The sequence below is a fragment of the Accipiter gentilis genome, chromosome 17, assembly GCF_929443795.1.
Source record: "Accipiter gentilis chromosome 17, bAccGen1.1, whole genome shotgun sequence".
In the NCBI taxonomy this organism is placed as follows: domain Eukaryota; kingdom Metazoa; phylum Chordata; class Aves; order Accipitriformes; family Accipitridae; genus Astur; species Astur gentilis.
In genome coordinates this window covers 21,135,236-21,155,179 of record NC_064896.1, presented here as the reverse complement: position 1 = coordinate 21,155,179, position 19,944 = coordinate 21,135,236, and the positions used below count along the sequence as shown (strand labels likewise).

Genomic DNA, 19,944 nt, shown 5'->3' with positions numbered 1-19,944 from the left:
GAAAGATTACTTTACTGACAAAAACCTTAGGCACAACACCAGCGTTGGCTTTTCAGCTCACTGACAACTTGACTCTTTCAGCCAGCGATGAAAACAGTGCCATCCACAGCATACCGCCAACCAAGTGCACCCCTTCTGTAATGAAGCCTTCTAGCTCAACTCTCTTGCAGAGTTTTATTGCAGAAGATGACATCAATTCTGGAAATTTGCCAGAATTTGCAGATAACCAATTAGAGTCCTCAGGTTATTTGGTTACAGCTGATGAAAATCCAGCTAAGTTTAGTGTGGAGGAGTGGGACACAAGTGCTACCAGACGTAGTCTAGTTCCCAGTAATACATCTAAAAAAGCTACCAAGGGCATCCCATTGCAAACCCCTACCACCAGTGCTCCGCAGTCAGTCATCATAACTTCTGTCCATACATCACCAGCACAACTAACTTCTTCTTCTTTGTCAACAACCAACTTTACCCATTCTGTCATTACAGTGTTATCTGGAGTATCTTCTGGTGCAATACCTACAGTAGGAACTTCAGAAGCAAAACCACTAACAAGAAAATCATCTCCAGCTTCACCAGTGCCAGCTTCTTCCTTCTTTTCTCTAGGCACTGAAAACACACCTTTGCCATCTGTGATGGCTTTAAGCACACCAATACTGACACTAACAAAAAATAACACTGCCACAAACTTGACATCGGATCTAAGCTCAGTAGGAACACGTACAGATTTCCCTTTTGCAACAAGAAACACAACTGCATCACCCCTGGACATGACAGCTATGCTCATAACCCCTAAAAGCAGCACGGCCACAGCTTCCACACTTGCACCCACAGCACACGTACCAAGGCAGATAGAAACATCAGTAACTGACACCCAGAAGTTCCCAAGCTCAGAAATCACCAAAACGTCAACCCCGTATCCACTGACAATTACAGCAGCTTTGACATCTATTACAGCATCAGCGAAAACAACTAGGCTTCCCCCTACTCCAGTGGAAAACATCTCTGCTCCTCCCGAAACCACAGCAGCAGCCGCTTTCGCTAACATGACAGCAGCTCCTCCCCTGGATTGCAGGCTCTCCAGGAACCTTATGGTTAAAACAGGTACGTGGGGCCGCTGAATTTGCCGAAAGGACCTCGCTTGTCTGTGAGGGGCTACTGGAGAGGAGTGGGAAATGCGCTCAAGTGGCAAAGAATGTGGGGGCATTAGCGATTCATCTGGGGATGAGCCTGCGGCGCTGACAAACCAGACAGATAAAAGCAGGGGTGCTAGGTAGGAGTGGCATTGGCTTTATATGTAGCTTGGGTTTTACAGTGGATGTGTTAAATGAAGTAGCGAGACCGGGTGCTCTGAAGTTCAGTGGGTCACTGCAGGGTAGAGGGACAACCCCGTACGACGTGACGGTTTGGTCTCTGCTTTGCAGTAAGGAATCTGTTCCGCTGAAGGTGACAGTGCAGTAACCTGCCTCAGCCTTTGGTCCTGTTTGCATAGGGATACCTAATTCTGGTTTTATGTGAACATCTAATTCTATCATTAAAGATTCATTTGAAAATAATGTCTAGTATTTAGAGTTGCATGCTTCAAAATGGGAGGATTTTGAGCTTTCTATGTGAACAGTACCACTTTAGCTGTTTTTTTCACAGACAGCTTTTTCTTAGCTGTAAGAACTCTAAACTAAAGGGGTCTGGAGACCAGGCTTCACACAGACTCCTTATGGTAGCACAGCACAGCACCAGAAGATGTGTGTATCTCGGAGATCTCAGCAAAGAAGAATAGCTACATAAAAGGGTTTATGACCTTGTATAGACCTGACTGATACTGGAGGCAATGAAATAAGCAGCTTTTGGACCTCATGTGTGTTCAGTAGCTGCTGAATATGTATATCAGTAGCACGATGAGTACAACAACTATTTCTAAAGATACAAGTAGCTTGTACATAGTGTATGATTGAAAGCACTTAAGTGCAGCTATAAAACTCTTTCTGCAAATTATAAGAGAAAAAGAAAAAGCTAGTGATCATGTTAATAAAGAAAGTGTACAGACACTTCCTAAATGGAAAATAATTGTAGAAGTGAAGTAACACATTTCTTTGTTTATTTAACTCTGGCCATGAAGGTATGAAGCACACGTCCTTTACCTGGGCCTGCCTGTGCAGCACCAGCTGAGTCCCCTGGGAACGCTGCACCAGTCTGTCCGCAGACAGTCGAGTGGTGTCATACCTCACTCGGAAAGGCAGCGTGGCAAAGATTGTTGTTGTTGCTAAAGAAATTGCATTTGTTAGACCTCACTCTGGAAACAATGGGCTATTGCCCTGGGATGAATAGGGAACTTGGGGACACTGCTGAGCCCCTGCAGTTCATGCTGCTTTTGGAACTGCTGCAAATCCCAGCTGCCTTGATGATCTCCGCCCAGCTAGCCCAACGTAAAACAAAAAAAGCAAACGGTAGCGTAGTAATGTCTCAAACCAACATGGGGCTTTTGTTGTTCCACAGTTCTGTTTCTGAACACGAGGAGGATGCTGATCAGCAATCCCTTCAAGGAGAGTGTGAGAAAAGGGCTCAACCAAGTGCTGAGACAAGCGTTCAACCAAAACGTCAGTGCTCAGGTAAGCGTGCTTGGTTGCCTGCGTGATCTCCCACCAAGAGAATCCCAGCTGGCTGCAGCTCCAGTGGTGTCTCTGGATGCAGGAAGCCTCTTGGAGGGGAGCACCGAGCTTTTCCTATGGAAAGCAGGCATAGGTGGCACCCGCTCTGGGCTCTAAAAATGTAAGGACCTCTCCAAAGCTTTTACCACTTGATTTGATGAAGTAGAAGGGAGAAATGCAAATTTCTTTGTGGTGTGTTCTGGGAAACGACTACTGACAGCAGTTTCCTCCTCCCCCTGCAGCTCAGGAATGGCTCCTGTTTGCAATCAGCCAAGTGCTGCTGTGGTCAGCCTGGATAAATTGCAAGAGCAGGGCTGGTAAATAGGGTGTCACGGCTGTCAGTCCGCTCCCCGGTTTGAAAACCCAGTACCTGACAAGTGCGGTTCCACAGGGATGAAAATCCCGAGCAGGGAGAAAGCACATTTTATTGAAAATAAATGAGGGAGTTGTGTTCATCACTTCGCAGCTAAATTGCATGAACCTCTGCATTGCTGTATGTAAGAGCAGGTTTAGGTGGATTGCTGGGGCACTCTTCTCTGCAACGTGGGTTCCTGTGCACTTAGGCAGGAGTTTGGGCTGAGTCCAAGGTTGTTATGGGTTATACTCACCAAGCCACTGGGAAGGAAAAAGGTATTTTTGCTCAAAATAGAGGGCATAAGGTTGACTTTTGTCCCCATGCTCTATTGCTGCAAGTTTGGATGGTGTTAGTTGGTTTGGGAATTGTATATTTCTGAGACTCAGCGGCAGCAATGAAAACTGTCAGGTTTAGTCCCCCACCTTCTTGTAAACCTGAGGGAGGCTGCCTTTTTCTAACAGAGGAAACCAGCTAAAACTTAGCGTGGAGGACCAGCTCCAAGGCTTAAACTTTTTGGAAAATAATACAGAATTTCGAGGCAAACTCAACTCATATTTTGGCTTAGTGCATTCATTCTTGTGGTTTGCCATTTCCACTCATATAGGTGATGGCTTAGCCATCTGGGACAGTGTAGGAAAATAGTATAGAAGAGACAGTTGAGGTTGAAGAATCGAATATTGGAAACTTCTATCTTTCAAAAATCTGTCTCCAAACGAGCAATGAGAGACACATGCACAAAGTCAGTGAAATTCAGGTATGAAGTGGGAGCTGGAAGTTCTCTGGATTCTCTGTATTTTCACATTCATAAGTAAAATGTCCCAGTAGCTATACGTGAATGAAGCCCCAGCCTAAATCAGAGGTATGTGAGCTGTGGTAGCAATACTGCGCTGCTTCAATTCGGAGCACATTTTGCATGGGCTGGGTCTAAAGCTCCCTGAGCAATTCTGCTAATACTACGTCTGATATGACACTAACTGATCCTGTAGGGTTTATAGGGGATTACAGGATAAAAACTCTGCAAGGGAGCTATATTCGGGATGAGAAATCCCATCAAATAGTGGTTGAACAGCAAACAGCAGCAACGAAATGTTTCCCTGTGTGTTTTAGGTTGAAATCCTGGAGCAATCGAATAACGTAACAGTCGGTTACTACGTTACCCGGGGCAGACTGGTTTTTATGCCAGCTGCTGTAATTGAAAGGCTTCTCGCGTATGGCATCAGCAACGCCACGGCAGACATAAAGCAGCACGTCCCGCATCTCCAGTCGGTGGCAGCCCTGGCCGTGCCATGGAAGCCCCTTCCCGCATACCACTTCCAGCTGAAAACTGGTGAGCGAGGGCCGGCCCGCTGGCGTTTGGTTAAAGACTTGGCGTTTGGTTAAATGGACTTTCATCGACGGGTTGTGCAGTGACCTGTGTGTTTCTTTTGAGGAGACCCGATGAGAAACATGACTCTATGATGTATATACATCTTGTTCTGGCTAGACCCGTTGGATTTGGGCTGGGTCCCGGCTGTCTGAGCCAGTTTAACCCCTCTGTACTGTAGCAAGCATCAGGGCAGAGCAGTTGCAGTGCAGCAGAACAGCATAAGCTACAAGAGGGCAGTGTGCTGTAAAACAACGTATTCCATTGTAAAAAGATTTCTTACGTCTGTGCTTACATATTTATATACACAGACTTTTTGCAATTAGCCAGTTGAGTACATTTTTCCTACCACAAACAGAAAGAGAATCAATATTATGATTGATTATGTCTTGCAAGAGCAAATGAAGATTGAAGAGTATAATGTGTGTTTTAGAATGATTTCACTTACTGCCTGGCTCTGAGTAAGTGTACGTACAGTGAACTGGTCTTAGCATCTTGCATATCACTGCAGAAGCAATCTCCATTTGTTTGTGGAGAGGATCAGCTCTAATAATGCAATTTAATTCTTACATTTTGTCTTAGTTAAGGCTAGTTTAGTGCAAGTGCTTGAGTGACATAAACTGATCTTATGTGGCATTTTTTTCACCTGCTTAATTTGTAAATTGATCATTTTGCTGCCAGGCATTACAGGAGTTATGCAACCAAGAATATTTTGTCCACGTACAAATACATTGTTCCTTTTCCAGAGCTGCAGTTTGTGGGTCAAACAGACAATATCCAGTCGTGCAAGTTTGTTCAGACCATGGAGCAACGGTTACAGAGAGCATTTCAGGATGCTGAAAGAAAGGTCTTAAACACCAGCAACAACTTAACAGTTCAGGTACGGCGTTGCGTGCTTTGCCAGCACCTGTTGCCAAACTCTCTGGGTTATTCTTTGCTATTTGTATGCTTGTATTTCAACATAACGCCTTTGACAGCCACTAAGGAAGTTAGTTTATGCTTTCATCTGAATTGTTTTATGTATTGCAGGATGACTTAGAAATGTGTGATTTATAGAAGACTGTTACTGTTATTTTCATGAATTTGAGTTTTATGGTTTGTGGTTAAATTATTTAAGTGAAATTCAAACAAATATATAAAAATATTCTTCCAAATTCATATTTTTACTGAATATGTTATTCTGATACATTAGTTGCTTTCAGTGAGGCTATTTGGGTATATAGATAGTGACATGCATAGCTGTTTGTAAGATCTGAACTAGTGGAATATATTTCCTTCTTTTTTTTAGTGTGCATTCCAGTTCCATACACGCAGACCCAAATTCACTATTAAGGGACTGATTTTTTCAGACCTTTATATGTACAGTGGGCCAACACCCTTATGCTCTGTGCCGTACTTAAGGAATAAATAAATTATCCTCTGGGTGATACTATGATATGTATTTGACTTCTGATAAAACTCTGTGTATGGACTTGTGCTCCTTGGAAGAGTTTGTATGTAGCTTACCAGAAGGAGAAAATTGGTCATCAGAGCTCTGCTTAGTACTTTGGTACTGTTTCTTGTGAGCTTGTGTTCAAACCGGAGGAGCTCAGAGAGGCACAAAAGTGTATGGCAAGAGATTACCTCCTGCAGTGGGTAAAGTGATTATCAAGTTTTTCAATAGCTGGACCTGTGATGCTGAGGGGAACTTCATGGTGTCTAATTTCCTCACACCAGAAGTGGCGGATCTCACAAAGCACCTAGGCAATTTTGTAAAGAGCTCTAGAAGGCAGCAGTAGTTGTGGGTTTTGTGGGTATTGCCAATTTAGGAAGCAATAGGATGGAGGCCTTGGAGGCAAGATATAAACTGGGAAGTAAGAGGCTCAAGGGTGTGATCTTCAACATAGATTTTTCTGAAATTGTTCCAGTACCATGTAAAGGACTAAGTGCAACAGAAAATAGTACAAGGATTTTAGATTAGCTACAAACTGAGGAACAGTTCTGGAGCAGATGGAGCTGATTCAGAAAAGGCATTGCTGCACTACGAGAGTAGAGGGAAGAGCAGCGAGATGGGTAAAAGACATCAAACAACTTCCATGCAAGGAGAAATTAAATTGGCCATGGTTCTCCAACCATGAGTGGTGTAGTGAATCAGGAGTGATCATCTGGAGTTTCCCATAACAGAACTACTCAGGTTTAAAAGAAAAAAGAAGAATCCTTTCACACAGTGGGTAATAAGATCTCGAAGATGTCCAGGTGTAACTGGAGAAAGAGTATGGAAGTTATAAAAAGCAATTGGCCAAACATATAGAATAATAAGTCATCAACCCTTTTTAAAGCCAAGCATATGATTTATGGCTGAGACCATAGCTGTGGGCTAACCTTACACTGCAGAAAAGAGTCCTCTCCTCTTGCTCTGTGCTCGTTCTCCAACCCTGAGCAGATGTTCCCAGCCATTTGCAAGTGGATGTCAGCTAGGCAGACCTTTGGTCTGACCTTGAACTCTTCTTCTGATGCTTTTATTATACCATGTTTTATGTTTTTACTTAGTGATCCAAATCATAAAAATGGGGTATTTAAATAACATTAATGAATGCTGAATGCTGTCAGCCCTCCCTACAGTATCAGTAGCCAAAAAACATCCTAGGGCATAAGTTTTCTGAGAAAACCTGTTTTTTTCCATTTCTGCCCCACCTTTGCCTATTTGCTTCCTGCATAACACTGGTGTTTGAGGATCTGATCCAGTACTCACTGAACAGAATTGGTCCTTAAACACAGTTATCAGATTTGGGCTCAGGAAGAAACTGGTGTAGAGTTAAAGTGGGGAGGAGAGCAGGTAATCAGATGATGCTAGGAATGGAAGAGACATTATATCCCTTTATTTCATTATGGAAAAGGTGTAGGTCTAGATAACTGCACAGGGGAGACAGCAAAGAAAGCAAGACATACAGGCCTAATTCCTCTGCAACAAACACTGAACATTTTTTCTGATAAGCATCCTCTTCCTCATCACACATTTCCTGGTAAAAACAGAAGTATTTTCAGAACTGACTGCACCTTTTCTGCCTGCTGCCGTCCTCCAGTAACTCTGCATGTGCTAAAGTAGGAATTAAAGTATCACACAAGTAAAGTTTTACACAATCATGTTGAGTGAGCCGTATCTAATTCATTGTTAAGTTAATGTTTCCCCAGTTTGTTTGCACTGGTTTGGTTGGTTTTTGGTTGGTTTTTTGTTTTTTTTTTTTACACTGAGCTGAAGCGCAGCTGCACATTATTTCTTTACCTCTGTTTCAGATTTTGAACACCTCCAATGTGTCCCAAGCTGTCACTCTGTTTTATGTAGTGAACAATCAAAGCACAACTCTAAATGGCACTATTTCCAGCAACCTTCTTAATCAGCTGTCAGCTGAGCTGGTGGGTTTCTACCTAACCTACCCACCTCTTACCATTGCAGAATGTAAGTATGCACTTCCCAGCGCGTAGCTCCTTAAGATTAGCCAGCGTCGCGCTTTTGCTTTGCAAACACCATGAGCTTTGTTGTCAAGCCCACGGACTGTAGGTGTTTTTGCTGCCTACTTTTTAAACTGGTTTTTTGGTTTTTTTTAAAAAAAAAAGAAGAGGGGGGGATTAGGTGGGAGTGGTTCTGCATTCAGTGTTCACTTTGGCTGCTAGAAACACTGGCAGATAATTAAGAAAACCACGTGTATGCTGTCATTAATTAAAAAAAATGCCTGTGCCAGGTTCTAAACAAAATAAAATTGTAGTTTTATATAAAACAAAACAGCGAATGTCCCCAATTCTCCGTTTCAGGAAAACTTAGTGCAGCACATGAAGTTCATCTTCAGCCTACTTCAGTGGAAGCCTCTGCCCCGGTGCTTGCTGCGGTGGCAGGGCTGGGTAGCACGCTGTGAGTGTGTGTTTGGGTAGTGGGTGAGCTCTGTCTACGCTTCGCCATTTAAAAAGTTGTTGGTGTATTTGCTGAACTTCATCCTCAGTTTAAAATGTGGTCTAAGCACTTCAGCATCAATAATTTGCTTGCGTTTCAATTGTTAGGAAGAATCAGAGGTACAGAGAGCCAGAGAAAGTTGTGTGTCTGGGCAGCCTGTGTGGCATACGTGCTCTCTGTGTCTGCATGCTAATTTCCCTAAAATGAATAAAGGGACAAGACATTTGATTAGGGGGATTTCTGTTTAATCTGCTTCTTAAACTTGGTGTGTGAAATTAAGCTCACTGTAGAGCCGGGTTATCCGTTCACTGGAGGAAATCAGTGTTCACTGGAAGTGAGAGGAGACAGGGACACGCCGGGTACGTCGGTGCGTGGTGCTGGACTCTGCTTAAGGAAGAGCAGGTCTCGGCTGATCTCGCTGTGTGTAAATCTTCAAGGTGCTTGTTAAATTTGAAATACTGTGCTCAAATACCGCTAAAGATCTGCTTAAGCTTCTGGTAGCTATCAAACTCACTGCTAAGGCTAAACCAGTGATGGAGCAATTTGTAATTTTTCATTTCACAAGTATTGAAATAATTGGGCACTGAAGGATAGAGCTGAATATGTCTTTATGATCAGAACACTGAACCGAGTGGCTTTCTAGCTTTAGGTAACATTATTAAGGTGCTTGTTCATTTTCTGATTCGAAGAACCAGGCTGCTGGAAAGTGGGCACTGGGGAAAACACAAGTTCCCTTTTTTTTGTCAGTCCATTTTATTTGCTGACAGCCCAACCGCAGAGTAATTATCTTGTGCAGTTCTTCATCAGTTGCTTGCACAACGAGCACTCTGCTGTCTGTGGGGTACACGGTCACTCTAAGGTGCAAGGCAGTCAGGAATCACAGCGAACTCCGGTCATTGAGCAAATCCTTGAAAAAGAAGGAGCGTGTGTTATTCTTGAGGCGTTACTTACCTAAATCAGGTATTTGCAAACAAATAGGTGAAACTGCCCGACGATGAGTTCTTGCACTGCGCTGGTGCGCTTTTTGAGACAGACTTTCTGTTCACAGGGTAAGAGACACATCTCCGGGTAGGCTTGCTTTTCCAGCAAGTCGTTCCACAGGGAAAGGGAGGTGGAGGGAGGCTGTCGACAAAGGGTGTGCTTGGGGACCTAGAAAGGGGTGGAGACCGTTCATCGTGAGACAGGCTGCTTCCTTTTTGTGGCTGGCGGGTGAGCCTGCCCAAACAGTGTCCTGCGGGCAGGACTTGTCTTCACGGGGTATCCAGGAGCACAAGGAGAAAGCCCGAGGAAGTTTTGATGATGGCTGCGCTCAGTTCAAGTGTTTGACCTCCAAAATAGGCCTGTTGTGTAGGAAAAGGATTATGGTGCTTCCCACAAAGGCGATACAGGGGTATGCTTGGTAGTCAGGAGCTGTGAAAGCCATTTGTCATGCAGTAAGAGTCTCATGTGGTATTGCAGTTCTCTGCCGATCCCTGCACATGATGAACTGACCTGATAAAGTCTTTAGCTGGTGCTCCTTTAACAACTAATGGCTTATATTTCATTTTGGAGCTCTTGGTTTTATTCCCAGCACAGCAGGTATACTGCAAACTCATGAACTCATGCGCACAGAGTGTTTATGGCTTCAGACTGATAGCGTGTCTTGTGAAAATGTTTACTTTGAAAAGTGTTTGATGCTTATTCATGTGACAGTGTAGTTTCAGTTTATCAAACAAATATTGCGGCTGTTCTCAGAGTGTGCTATTTCCCAGTAGGCTCCGGCGGCTCCTCCAGAGCCTTCGCAGTCTGTCATGGAAATGCACAGCTTGGGACACGCTGTGAAATCCCTCCTCAAAAGCAGTTACTGTGCGTAATCAGATCCTTTACAATGTTTACTGTTTCAAGCCACCGAAGTTTAAAAATCAGGTAACTCAATAGCAGTGTATCAACATGCAAAGCGTGGAGATTTTCTGAATTAAGTTCCAAGTATTAATGCTTTCTTCATTGCATAAATCTATTGAAAAAATGCTGAGCTGTATAATGAATTAGCAGCATATTGGACTTTACAGTCTGATGCGCTTTGGAGATGGAAAAGCTAACAAAAGGCATCAAAACGGCAAACATCAGTTTCTCACAGATGTAAACACATATGGTGGTAATACCTTAAATGGTGCAGAGTGAGAGACCGAGTACCACACTCTAAGGCATGTTCACAGTTTCGTTAGTCTCGTTTGTAATTCATGTGGAACTGCACTCTGTGATTGGTGGAATCTGATCCTGGTTTATTTTAATATTCTTTTAGCTTAAAATTGTGGTCTGGATTAAGTAAGGATTAAATCACAGATTCATCATAGAATCTAATCTTGTTTTCCCCAGGGGATTACTCACAGAGAGAACGCAGCAGAAATATATATAACATCGACACACGCGCATTCCCTATCATTTTTAGTAATGGGCAATCCTGTACCAGCCAGTATTTTGGCAGCAGAAGATGTATGTTCTGCTTTGTAGTGCAGTGCTTGTACTGTTTACACTTGATGTCCTTTTTCAGACAGAAGAGAAATTGTAACCCTGAAAATTATGCCTCTAGAACTCTTCCTGGACCATAGTTCAATTTTATTTATCACTGTCTGGTTAACCAGTTTTGGGACATATAACATGTAGGATGTTGGAATATTATGACATAATTTCAACTTTTATTTTTAAAGCTTTGGAGTATCCAAACCTTGATGTCTCAGAGTCAACTAGAGACTACTGGGTGATAACAGGTACTTCTTAATCTCCTTCCCTCCTCCATGCACTTCAGATAATAATTTTTAGTGCTCGTTTATACAAACGCATCGGTGCAGTCATTTTACACAAAAATAAGTGTCTGCCCACTGAACCTTCCTGTTGCATTCAGCTGGGCAAATGTATTTACAATTACTCTGGGGCATAACTGTGATTTGTCATCTTGAACAGAGACGTCTCCTGCGTCCAACGCCTGCCTCAGAATTTATGCCACTTTCATTTAAGCACTTCTGAGAACAGCATTAACTTCTCAGAGTTTTAAAAGGCAAACAGGCTTCCCCCGCTCCCTTGGACTTGAATTTAAATCTGAAATTAAAAGAGGCTTGTAGACGTAACCCAGGAAGAAAGGTGATCTTTTAAACCGAGGAAATTTGTTATGATTTGCTGACTGTCTGGGTCCAGGAATTTTTGCATCTTTCACGTGAAGCATTAAGCACATAACTTTCTGTTGGTGGAAAAGACAGTGCAGAGAATGCTATTAGGCTTCAAAATACTTGTTTTACAACAGTCATTTCACTGGTATCACATTCTCATTCACAATTGTTTTGACTTCAGAAGTGATAACTGGGCAAAAAAGGGACCCTTTTCCCCAGACATCTTTGAGTGAGAAGATACCGAAGCCTTTCTCATCAGTGTGTCTGTACCCAGAGTTGTTTAATGCTCAGGAGAGCAAGAGAAAAGGAGCCTGACATGAAACAGATTAAATTCTACACTCTGCTTCCCAAAGCAGTGTGATTTGGTACCTGTTATATCTATTCATAATTTTGACACAAAAAATAAATTTATGCAGAGATCATGGTCCTCTGAAGGGAGTGGTACAGCCCTTCCCCATTTGGAGCCCATGAACCCAATACACCATTTCTTGCCTTTGTGCATGTACTGCAATGGAGTATTATTGACATTACAATGGAAATGCTGTTTTCAAAAAAAATCACGGTGATCCCAAAAGATTTTTTTAAATACTGTTGAAAAATCATACATATGTATGAATGAAATTAGCATGCAGTATCACTTTTTTGAACTTTATGTAAATTTAATATCTTTTTAATTTTACATTCATTTATACTTAGGAAATGTTTATTCAGCTTTCATTGCTCTCAAACGTAGGATATTTTGTTTCAAACGAAGTTGTACAAAATCCCAACTTCAGATTTCAAAACTGCTAGATGAAAAACTGTGGTTTAGTCAACAGCAGGAGCATCTGGCGAGAAGCATGAAACCAGGCAGCTCTCAAATAGGTTTTAACTTGCTTTTTACATTGAAGTTCATATATTAGGTGCTTCCTGCACTGAAGGCTTAAGAATGTTTTTGGAGGATTTTATTCTCTGAAACATCGTTGACGTTATCTGAGAAGAGCAGTGCAGGGGCTGAAACAGAAGCACGTTATATCCCCACTGGGAATTACTGAGGGGGTGTAACAGTGTCCAGCTATTTTTCCTCTAAGCTAGTTAGTACGTGCCTGTCCCAAACTGCCCTGCAGACCACGTGTTACTTTGTCTGTCCACGTGAGGTGTGCTGATATGTGATTTTTCTCCGTTCCCACAGTTATTCAAGGGGTTGATATTGCGTTACTGGGACTGAACAATCAGAGCTTTGCAAGATTAATGGAGCAGCGTTTGGCTCCGCTGTTTATGATGTCCCACCAGCAAGGAAGACGATTCAAACGTGCCACTACTGTGGGCAGCTACACTGTGCAGGTGGTCAATGCGACATCGGTTGCGCCTAGATATGTGTTGAAAAAAGGGCTTTGCATGTGTCCTGCCTCAATTTGTGTAAAAAAAATAATAATAATTGTTCATCGGTTGAGATTTCCTGTCTTTTTTTCATGAATATCAAAGCAGCAAGTGCAAAACGCATGGGTTTCTTTGTCTGCAGTCAGCCATGTTTGTGTGCCTCTCGTCTAGAATTTATCATTAGTTAATCAGTGTTAATAAATATTTTCTCTTTGGTTGCTATGAGGATTGGTACAAAGTACGTATTTTAGCATAAAGTCTCGTATTCAGCATAATGAAGAATTCAAGGCTTTTGTCCATAAAAAAAAGTTTCCTAGGCCTTCCTTTCCTATGTAACTCAATAAAGCTAGAACTTCTTTTTTCTTTTTGTTCAAAAAAAAAAAGTATGAAACAGTCTTTATACAGGATCAGTCATCAGAGCATGTGGCCACAGATTACATTATTTAGTAGAGATTTCAGTCCTGAGTAACTTATTAATCATCTTGCATTTAGCAACATTTCCCATTCAGTATTTCGAAATGATCATATTTTGTTTTCTTACTGTTTTAGTGAACTGATGCTAGTTGTGGGGGATGCAAAGAGGATCTGTCTTCAAAAATTGCATGACAAGTTATTGCTTTTTTTTTTTTAATTACATGATGTTTTTCAAGAATTGCTTGTTGTGAGATATAAAACCAAATTACTACTTTTCTTGTTTGCCCACAATTCTGTGTGTTTTCCTACTGAAAGAATTTAAAAGAAGGAACAGGTTTTTACTTGCCCAAAGTATGAAACTTTGTAATATTTTCCATGAAAACATGACATATTTTATTCCCAAACATAATGGAGAAGAATCACCAAACTCCTTTTTCCTCTCATCATTAGAGGTGTTTGACACTTCCTCTACTCTCATGAAAGACAGAGGGTACAAAGCAAAAATTCTGCTGGTATTCTGCAGAATAAAATGGAAAGAGCATGGTTCTCTTTATTGTCAGCCTAGGATCAAAAATAATGAGTAGAGAAATAAAATGTGAGGGAATTTTTCAACTGCAATATGCCAGTAAAGTATAATAATCAATATTAGGAGAGATTTTAAGAATTCCCTCTTTACAGAGGACTGTAATGTCCAAACATTTGATCCTTTCCTCCTTTTTACTGCATGCTTTTCTTGGTATAGGATTTTACCTTAGGATTATGTTTAAAATTTTTTAAGAAGGCAGTCAGTCCTCACTAATCTTAATAGCCTAAGCTATGAAGGGGAGAAGCTCTGATCCTGTGAGAATATTTTCACAGAGCTTATGCTTATACGGGGTCTTGAAGGAGTTCCCTGTGTGCACTGCCTTCGAGTAGCTCCTGGCAGGTTTTGCAATGGTATAATATAAACACAGTTTATTAATCTTTCTCTCTCTTTATTTTTTTTTTTTTCCTGAAAGATGGTAAAAATCCAACGTATCCCAGGACCCAAGGAACCAGCTGAACTGACATACTATACTTTATACAACGGGAAACCTTTGCTGGGCACTGCGGCTGCCAAAATTTTGAGTACTGTTGACTCCCAGCGGATGGCCCTGACCCTAGGTTATGTTATTCAAGTTCAAGCTGATCGTAAGAGTTCTTTTAAAAATTCTCTGGTTTAGTCCTTTGTGAAAACACTAGTGTAGGTATGGGGAACCTCCACTGATCACACAGAGAAATTTCAGCTGCGCCTTTCTGAGCTGCTCTTTTTCCTGTGGAAGACAGACTAATCTTTTATCATAGTAAATCAAAGCTCTATACCAACTGTTATTTAGCTGATCACTGTAAACTCTATTATACAACTAATTTTACACACTTACAACTCTACAAACTGAACAATTTTATGGAACTGTAAAGTCAGAATTAATTCTGATGCTAACGAAACCATGACTGCTGGAGCTAAGTTGCTATTTAAATAACTTGGCCCAAAGTAAAATGTGGGGCTATCAAGATGTCCCTTATTTTTGACTTGTTCAAAAGAATATAGATTATTTCTCTCTCAAAGGGATTTTTTTTTAAAGAATCATTTTCACCAGGAATTTTGTAAAGTGCACCCTCATGGTTCTTAAAGATATTCTTTAGACACAAATCAGAAAAGTGCAGTTGAACAGAACTACTTGTGTGTATGGACAGTTTTCAGATTCAAGATATGGTAGTATCATTCAGAATAATGTGGCCAAAATAGTAATCCATTCTTGAAAAGTAAAGTTTTTTATATTTTTCTAAGACTTGCATCAGTTCCTGAGTGATTGTGGGCACAGGTGTTTTGTTAAAAAAAGGTTTTTTGGATATTCCTGTATAAGTGACCCACAGTCATAAACCCATGGTGGAGCTTGGAGGCTTTTCTGCGCAATAGCAGCTTAATGTATGAATTGATGCCTTTAGCTAACTGAATGTCTTCAATTTGCCAAGGTATTTATCCAGATGGAATTAAAATTATACAGTGGACTTCTCTACTGGATCTCCTTACTGGCTAAACAGCATATAAAATGGGACTCCCTGGTGCCATTATTTCTGCCTGAGGGCGCAGTGATACTGAAATAATTACATGTAATGGTGATAGAAAAAGAAGGGACCACTGTAATAAGTAATTGATGTATCATCCATAAACATATGATTGAGTTAGAAGACTAAAGTATGACATAATTTCCAGAGAATGCACTATATACCGTACCTGATCCTTGATTTGATCATGGTCTGTTACTGACTTTAATTGGACTGAAACCAGGCATCTCCATTCCTGCTTCCATGAAGTCTAGCATTTAAATTCTAAATTACTTTGTTTTCCATGAGACTATTTCTTTAATGTAATTTTTACTAAAGCAGCCCTAGATAATACATAGCAATTTCCTAGCTCTTTGTGCAGTTTTGTGATTTATGTGAGTATTTAGGTAATTATGACATCTGCTGCTCATCATCTAACTTTGTACTTCCATGGTCTGATAAGGCAGCCTCGTTCATCTGTAGATTTTTATACTAGTTAAATAGGCACAGAATACTATAAGAAGAGAATATTCAGAAATTGAAATTATGACCCCGGGTAACTGAGATTCTGACGCTAGGGTATTTGAAGTATAGAAGGTAGTTCTAGGTCTATACCTTATTATGGAAAAAAATCCATTTCTTTTCTTTTGGACATGGTATTTGTAGTCTGTCTTTGTATTCCCAAAGAAAATACTTTGTGTGCATTTCATTTTTACTCATTCTAATTTCTGTTATAGCAGAATGAAAAGTTCTTTACCAAAATGCAGTAAGAAAACACATCTACCCTCAGGAGCTCGTAGTTTGGTTAGACAAGACAGATGAATAATAACAAAAAATATGGATGTTCCTGTTTTATAAGTGAGGGACTGAGTTACAGGAAAACGAAAGGCTTGCTTCAAAATCCACTGAAGTCTTATTGAGTTGAATGAACCATGGATTGACTTAGGGTCACATTGGAAGCTGGTAACTGAATTAAAGATGTAAACCAGGATTCCTGAATGTCTGTCCTATTAGCCATAAGGTCATAGTTTCCTCCGCATTCCCTAGAAAGGGTAAGTATAAATTTTCAACAATTGTTTGCTGCTCCCACAACAGCAGTCTATAATTAAAATTACTGTTATCTGATAAAATTCAGATTGTTTCCCTCCCCACAGCCCTTTCATCCCCAAGCTAAATGTCAAAGTTAACAATTAAGAATTATGCAAGTCCATTGAAAAGTGAACCTTGAAAGTCTTCAACCTGGCTTTTTGGACAGTCTTTAAGCATGAGGTTACTGTTACACTCTGTGCAAGATATGTACCTAATGGCACTACTCCTACGTCACCCAACAAACTACACTGACTTTGCAAAAAGTTGTAGATCTACAAAGAAAATAGGCTCAAGCTTCAGACAGCCTTTCAGCTGGCTTTCATAACTGCAGCTGAACAAGATGGTATGCATTTGAAGTCTGATCCTGAAAGATGCTGAGTGCCTCTGACAGCTAGTAAGCTCAATGACATTTGAAAGCACTAGTCCCCTAGGAAATGGGAAAGGCTGCTTTACGCCGGTATTCTCACAATTGCCTGTCCACACCAGCAACCAGTGGCATTGGAAAATAAATAGAGATAGCATGGTGAAGTCCACAAAATATTTCACTAAAACAAAATTCAGCGTTGTAAGGAGATTATCTGGTGTTTTTCCAGAAAGAAATGAAATGAGAAGCTGGGGATGTGTCACAGGATACAAGTTGAAGGTTCATACTAAGAGACTTTATTCTGATAAAAGGGAATCTAAAGTGTTTTAGCATCACTGCATTTCTGAAATGTACCCTTTTCCTGGTGCCATTGTTATTAAAACTGCAAGTAGCTCTTTCCAACCTCATCATTTCCCCTCCTTCAGAAATGATTGATTCATTTTGACCTTAACTATGATAAAGTATTTCTAGAGCACAAGAGAGGCATCTTCTTATTCCCTATTGATGTCAATAATAACTATTAGTGTGCTTAGCTTGTTGGTTTTGAAAAAGCTCTACTTGTTTACTCTTGCTGAGCCAGTAAGACTTTGATACCAGGTATGGGCTCCATGTGTATACCTTTAACACACATGCTACCTTACTATAAGCTGTTATTGTATATGAAAAATAATTACAGATGTATTACTTGCACCTTTTTATGTTTATTCTGTAAAGGAACCATTGGAGTGATATCTAATATAGCATCGACTTGGGAGTTGATGGCTGCTTTTGCATATAACTGATGTTATATGTAACATATAACTAAGAGAAGAGAGCCCAGGGATTTGTGAATTGAACAGTGTTGCTGAGTCTTTTTTTTTTTTTTTTTTTTTTACTTAAGGAATACAAAGGTATGGCTAGATTACTAACAATCCTTTTATACTAATTATTATACGGAGACAGCTGGAGACTGTGTTGGAAGCAATTCAAATCTTGCGTTCGCACAGTGAGACTTACCGATGCTGGTTTGCAATTTTCTGTAGCGGTGGTGAAGAACCCCCCAAACAACCTGTGGATCATTGCAGCGGTGCTGGCTCCCATTGCTGTGGTTACAGTTATCATCATCATCATCACGGCGGTTCTGTGCAGAAAGAACAAGAATGACTTCAAACCAGACACCATGATGAACCTGCCTCAGAGAGCTAAAGTGAGTGACCGAGCTCTAGACCCAAGACGTCCGTTTGTGTTCTGAGGCTTTAACTGTGTTTCTCTGCTAGGTGTAGTTGAAGGATGTTTGGAATTGAAAAGGTCGTTACTTACAGCTTGGATCTTTGCACTTCTTCTCTGTCCTTGACCCCACCAGTCACAGCGATCACCCCTCCGTTCTACTGGGGACCCATCGCCTTCCATCACAGCCCATCCCTTGCCACAGCGGTAGCAGTTAGGCGGTGACGCGCGGCCCTGAGCCGTTAGGGCTGCGTAGGCCTTACTCAGGGCGGTCGCTGCCCTCGTGAAGTTGAGGAGCTGGGGTGTTAGGCCTAGGCCTCGTCAGCAGCACGTCTCCACCCGACTGCTAATCCAGAAAAGGCGTTCTTTGAATTTTTTTTCAGAAAACTTATCCCACTGCTATTTTCCTTTTAGATCTTTTGCACTTTCTGATTTAGTTGTGGATACTGTTGGTTAGGTTCAAACAATTATATTTTCCTTAATGTTACTAACCCCTATCAATTCCAAGATGGGTTTTTTTCCAAATCAAATGCGTTCCCGGTTTGATTCTCTGTCTAACAGAAAAATGTCACAGAATACTGATTTGCCTCCTTAGTGAAAAAAAGTCTGCCTTCTCAATGCCTCTGTTAAATGGCTTTTCAACAGGGCCACTCCAGGTTAGGAGTTTTGAGCCCACAGAGCCTGTGTGTAAGTCACACTGTTCCTTCGCCCTTTTAGCTGGCTTTGGTTTTCTCTGCTGGCACGGGATTGAAATGATAAATTTTCTCTTTGGTTTCTTAATGCTACAGGCAGCAGGATTATTGTGATTTCAGCTCTGTTGCTTCTGCTGAAAAATGTCGATTGGAGGGAGAGTTGAAGGCAGGCATGATGCATATGACAGCTCTTTTCTCCTCATCTTAGGTTAGTTGCAGATGGGTGCAGCTGGTGCCAGCTGGAAAAAGACATTTGTATCAAAAGTGATGTGAAAAAGACATTTCCATTTTGGTTCCAGTATGCTCATCTATTATCTAGTTATCAAACTAGTATTAAGACTAGATTTGCAAAAGTGAAACAAGTAATATCACAAACACAAACAATAATTAATACCACTGCAGTCATATCATATAATGTCCCATCGAAACCTCTAAAATGCAAATCATGCTTTATTAGGGGCTGTTGCAAATACTGTGCACCACTTGATTCTTCTTATATGTAATCTTAGTCCCAGCTAAAGGACAAAATGAGACTATAAATTTGTACATTGTTTTGAGCTGGCCATCAGTACGGGATGCGTTACAGCTGAAGGAAGTTGCTATTTAAAAAACCCCACTGCTGGTTGAAGGTACAGCACAGAAAAAACTTGAAAGTATTTTAATGTTTTAATCCATAGTTGTCATTCCAAAAAGAAAGAGAAAGTTGAATTTTTACTTTTCCTGAGAAATCAGATTTAATCAGGCTGTAAGACACATGGTGAGGTTAAAACCTATTCAGTCAGGTTACATTTGCATCAGCCGTCCATGTTATCAGATGGGAGTTGCATCTGCAGAGCAAAACAATTGGTGCTGAGCTCCCAGCATCCACACTACACTCTGTTTCAGGAGATTTTCCTGCAGACTTGCTTACATTTGCAGCTGGAGTGCAGTAGGTCCACTTCTAGAGTGCATTTCCCTGTTTTGGTGTATTTTGAGACTCCATAAAATTTAATTTAATTCATTATATGAGAAGTGATGCATTTCAAAATGAAAGCTAAATTGCTTTCCATTTAGTTTCAGAATGATGGCTCCATCAAAAAGGTTCAGCCAGGTCTAGTTTAGTGTATATGCTGGTATATGGACCATGGAACATAAATTTTGCAGCGGGACTGGGAATGGGCTAGTTTTGTTATTCCTGATTTCAGCATCTTTACTTAAAATAAGGCTAAGGAATGTATTTTGGGAAGGTAATGAAATTAGGCCATTTTGAAAAAGGAAGAGTTTTAGCTTTATTTTTAATTCCAGCATTAGGGATGTCGGGAATAGTGGCAGTTACTTGAACTGCAATT

The 19,944-nt window shown here is 40.9% G+C and overlaps 1 protein-coding gene across 1 annotated transcript in view; it reads left to right on the top strand.

Annotated features, from left to right (window-relative positions):
- Window positions 1–19,944, top strand: part of KIAA1549L (KIAA1549 like) — a 137,170-nt gene that overhangs the window by 64,649 nt on the left and 52,577 nt on the right. The window contains exons 3-11 of the mRNA XM_049820482.1: window positions 487–1,101; window positions 2,491–2,603; window positions 4,105–4,324; window positions 5,107–5,240; window positions 7,634–7,796; window positions 10,973–11,032; window positions 12,600–12,751; window positions 14,200–14,371; window positions 17,741–17,904. Of these exons, the coding sequence (XP_049676439.1) occupies window positions 487–1,101; window positions 2,491–2,603; window positions 4,105–4,324; window positions 5,107–5,240; window positions 7,634–7,796; window positions 10,973–11,032; window positions 12,600–12,751; window positions 14,200–14,371; window positions 17,741–17,904 (1,793 nt within the window). The remainder of the gene's footprint in view (window positions 1–486; window positions 1,102–2,490; window positions 2,604–4,104; window positions 4,325–5,106; window positions 5,241–7,633; window positions 7,797–10,972; window positions 11,033–12,599; window positions 12,752–14,199; window positions 14,372–17,740; window positions 17,905–19,944) is intronic.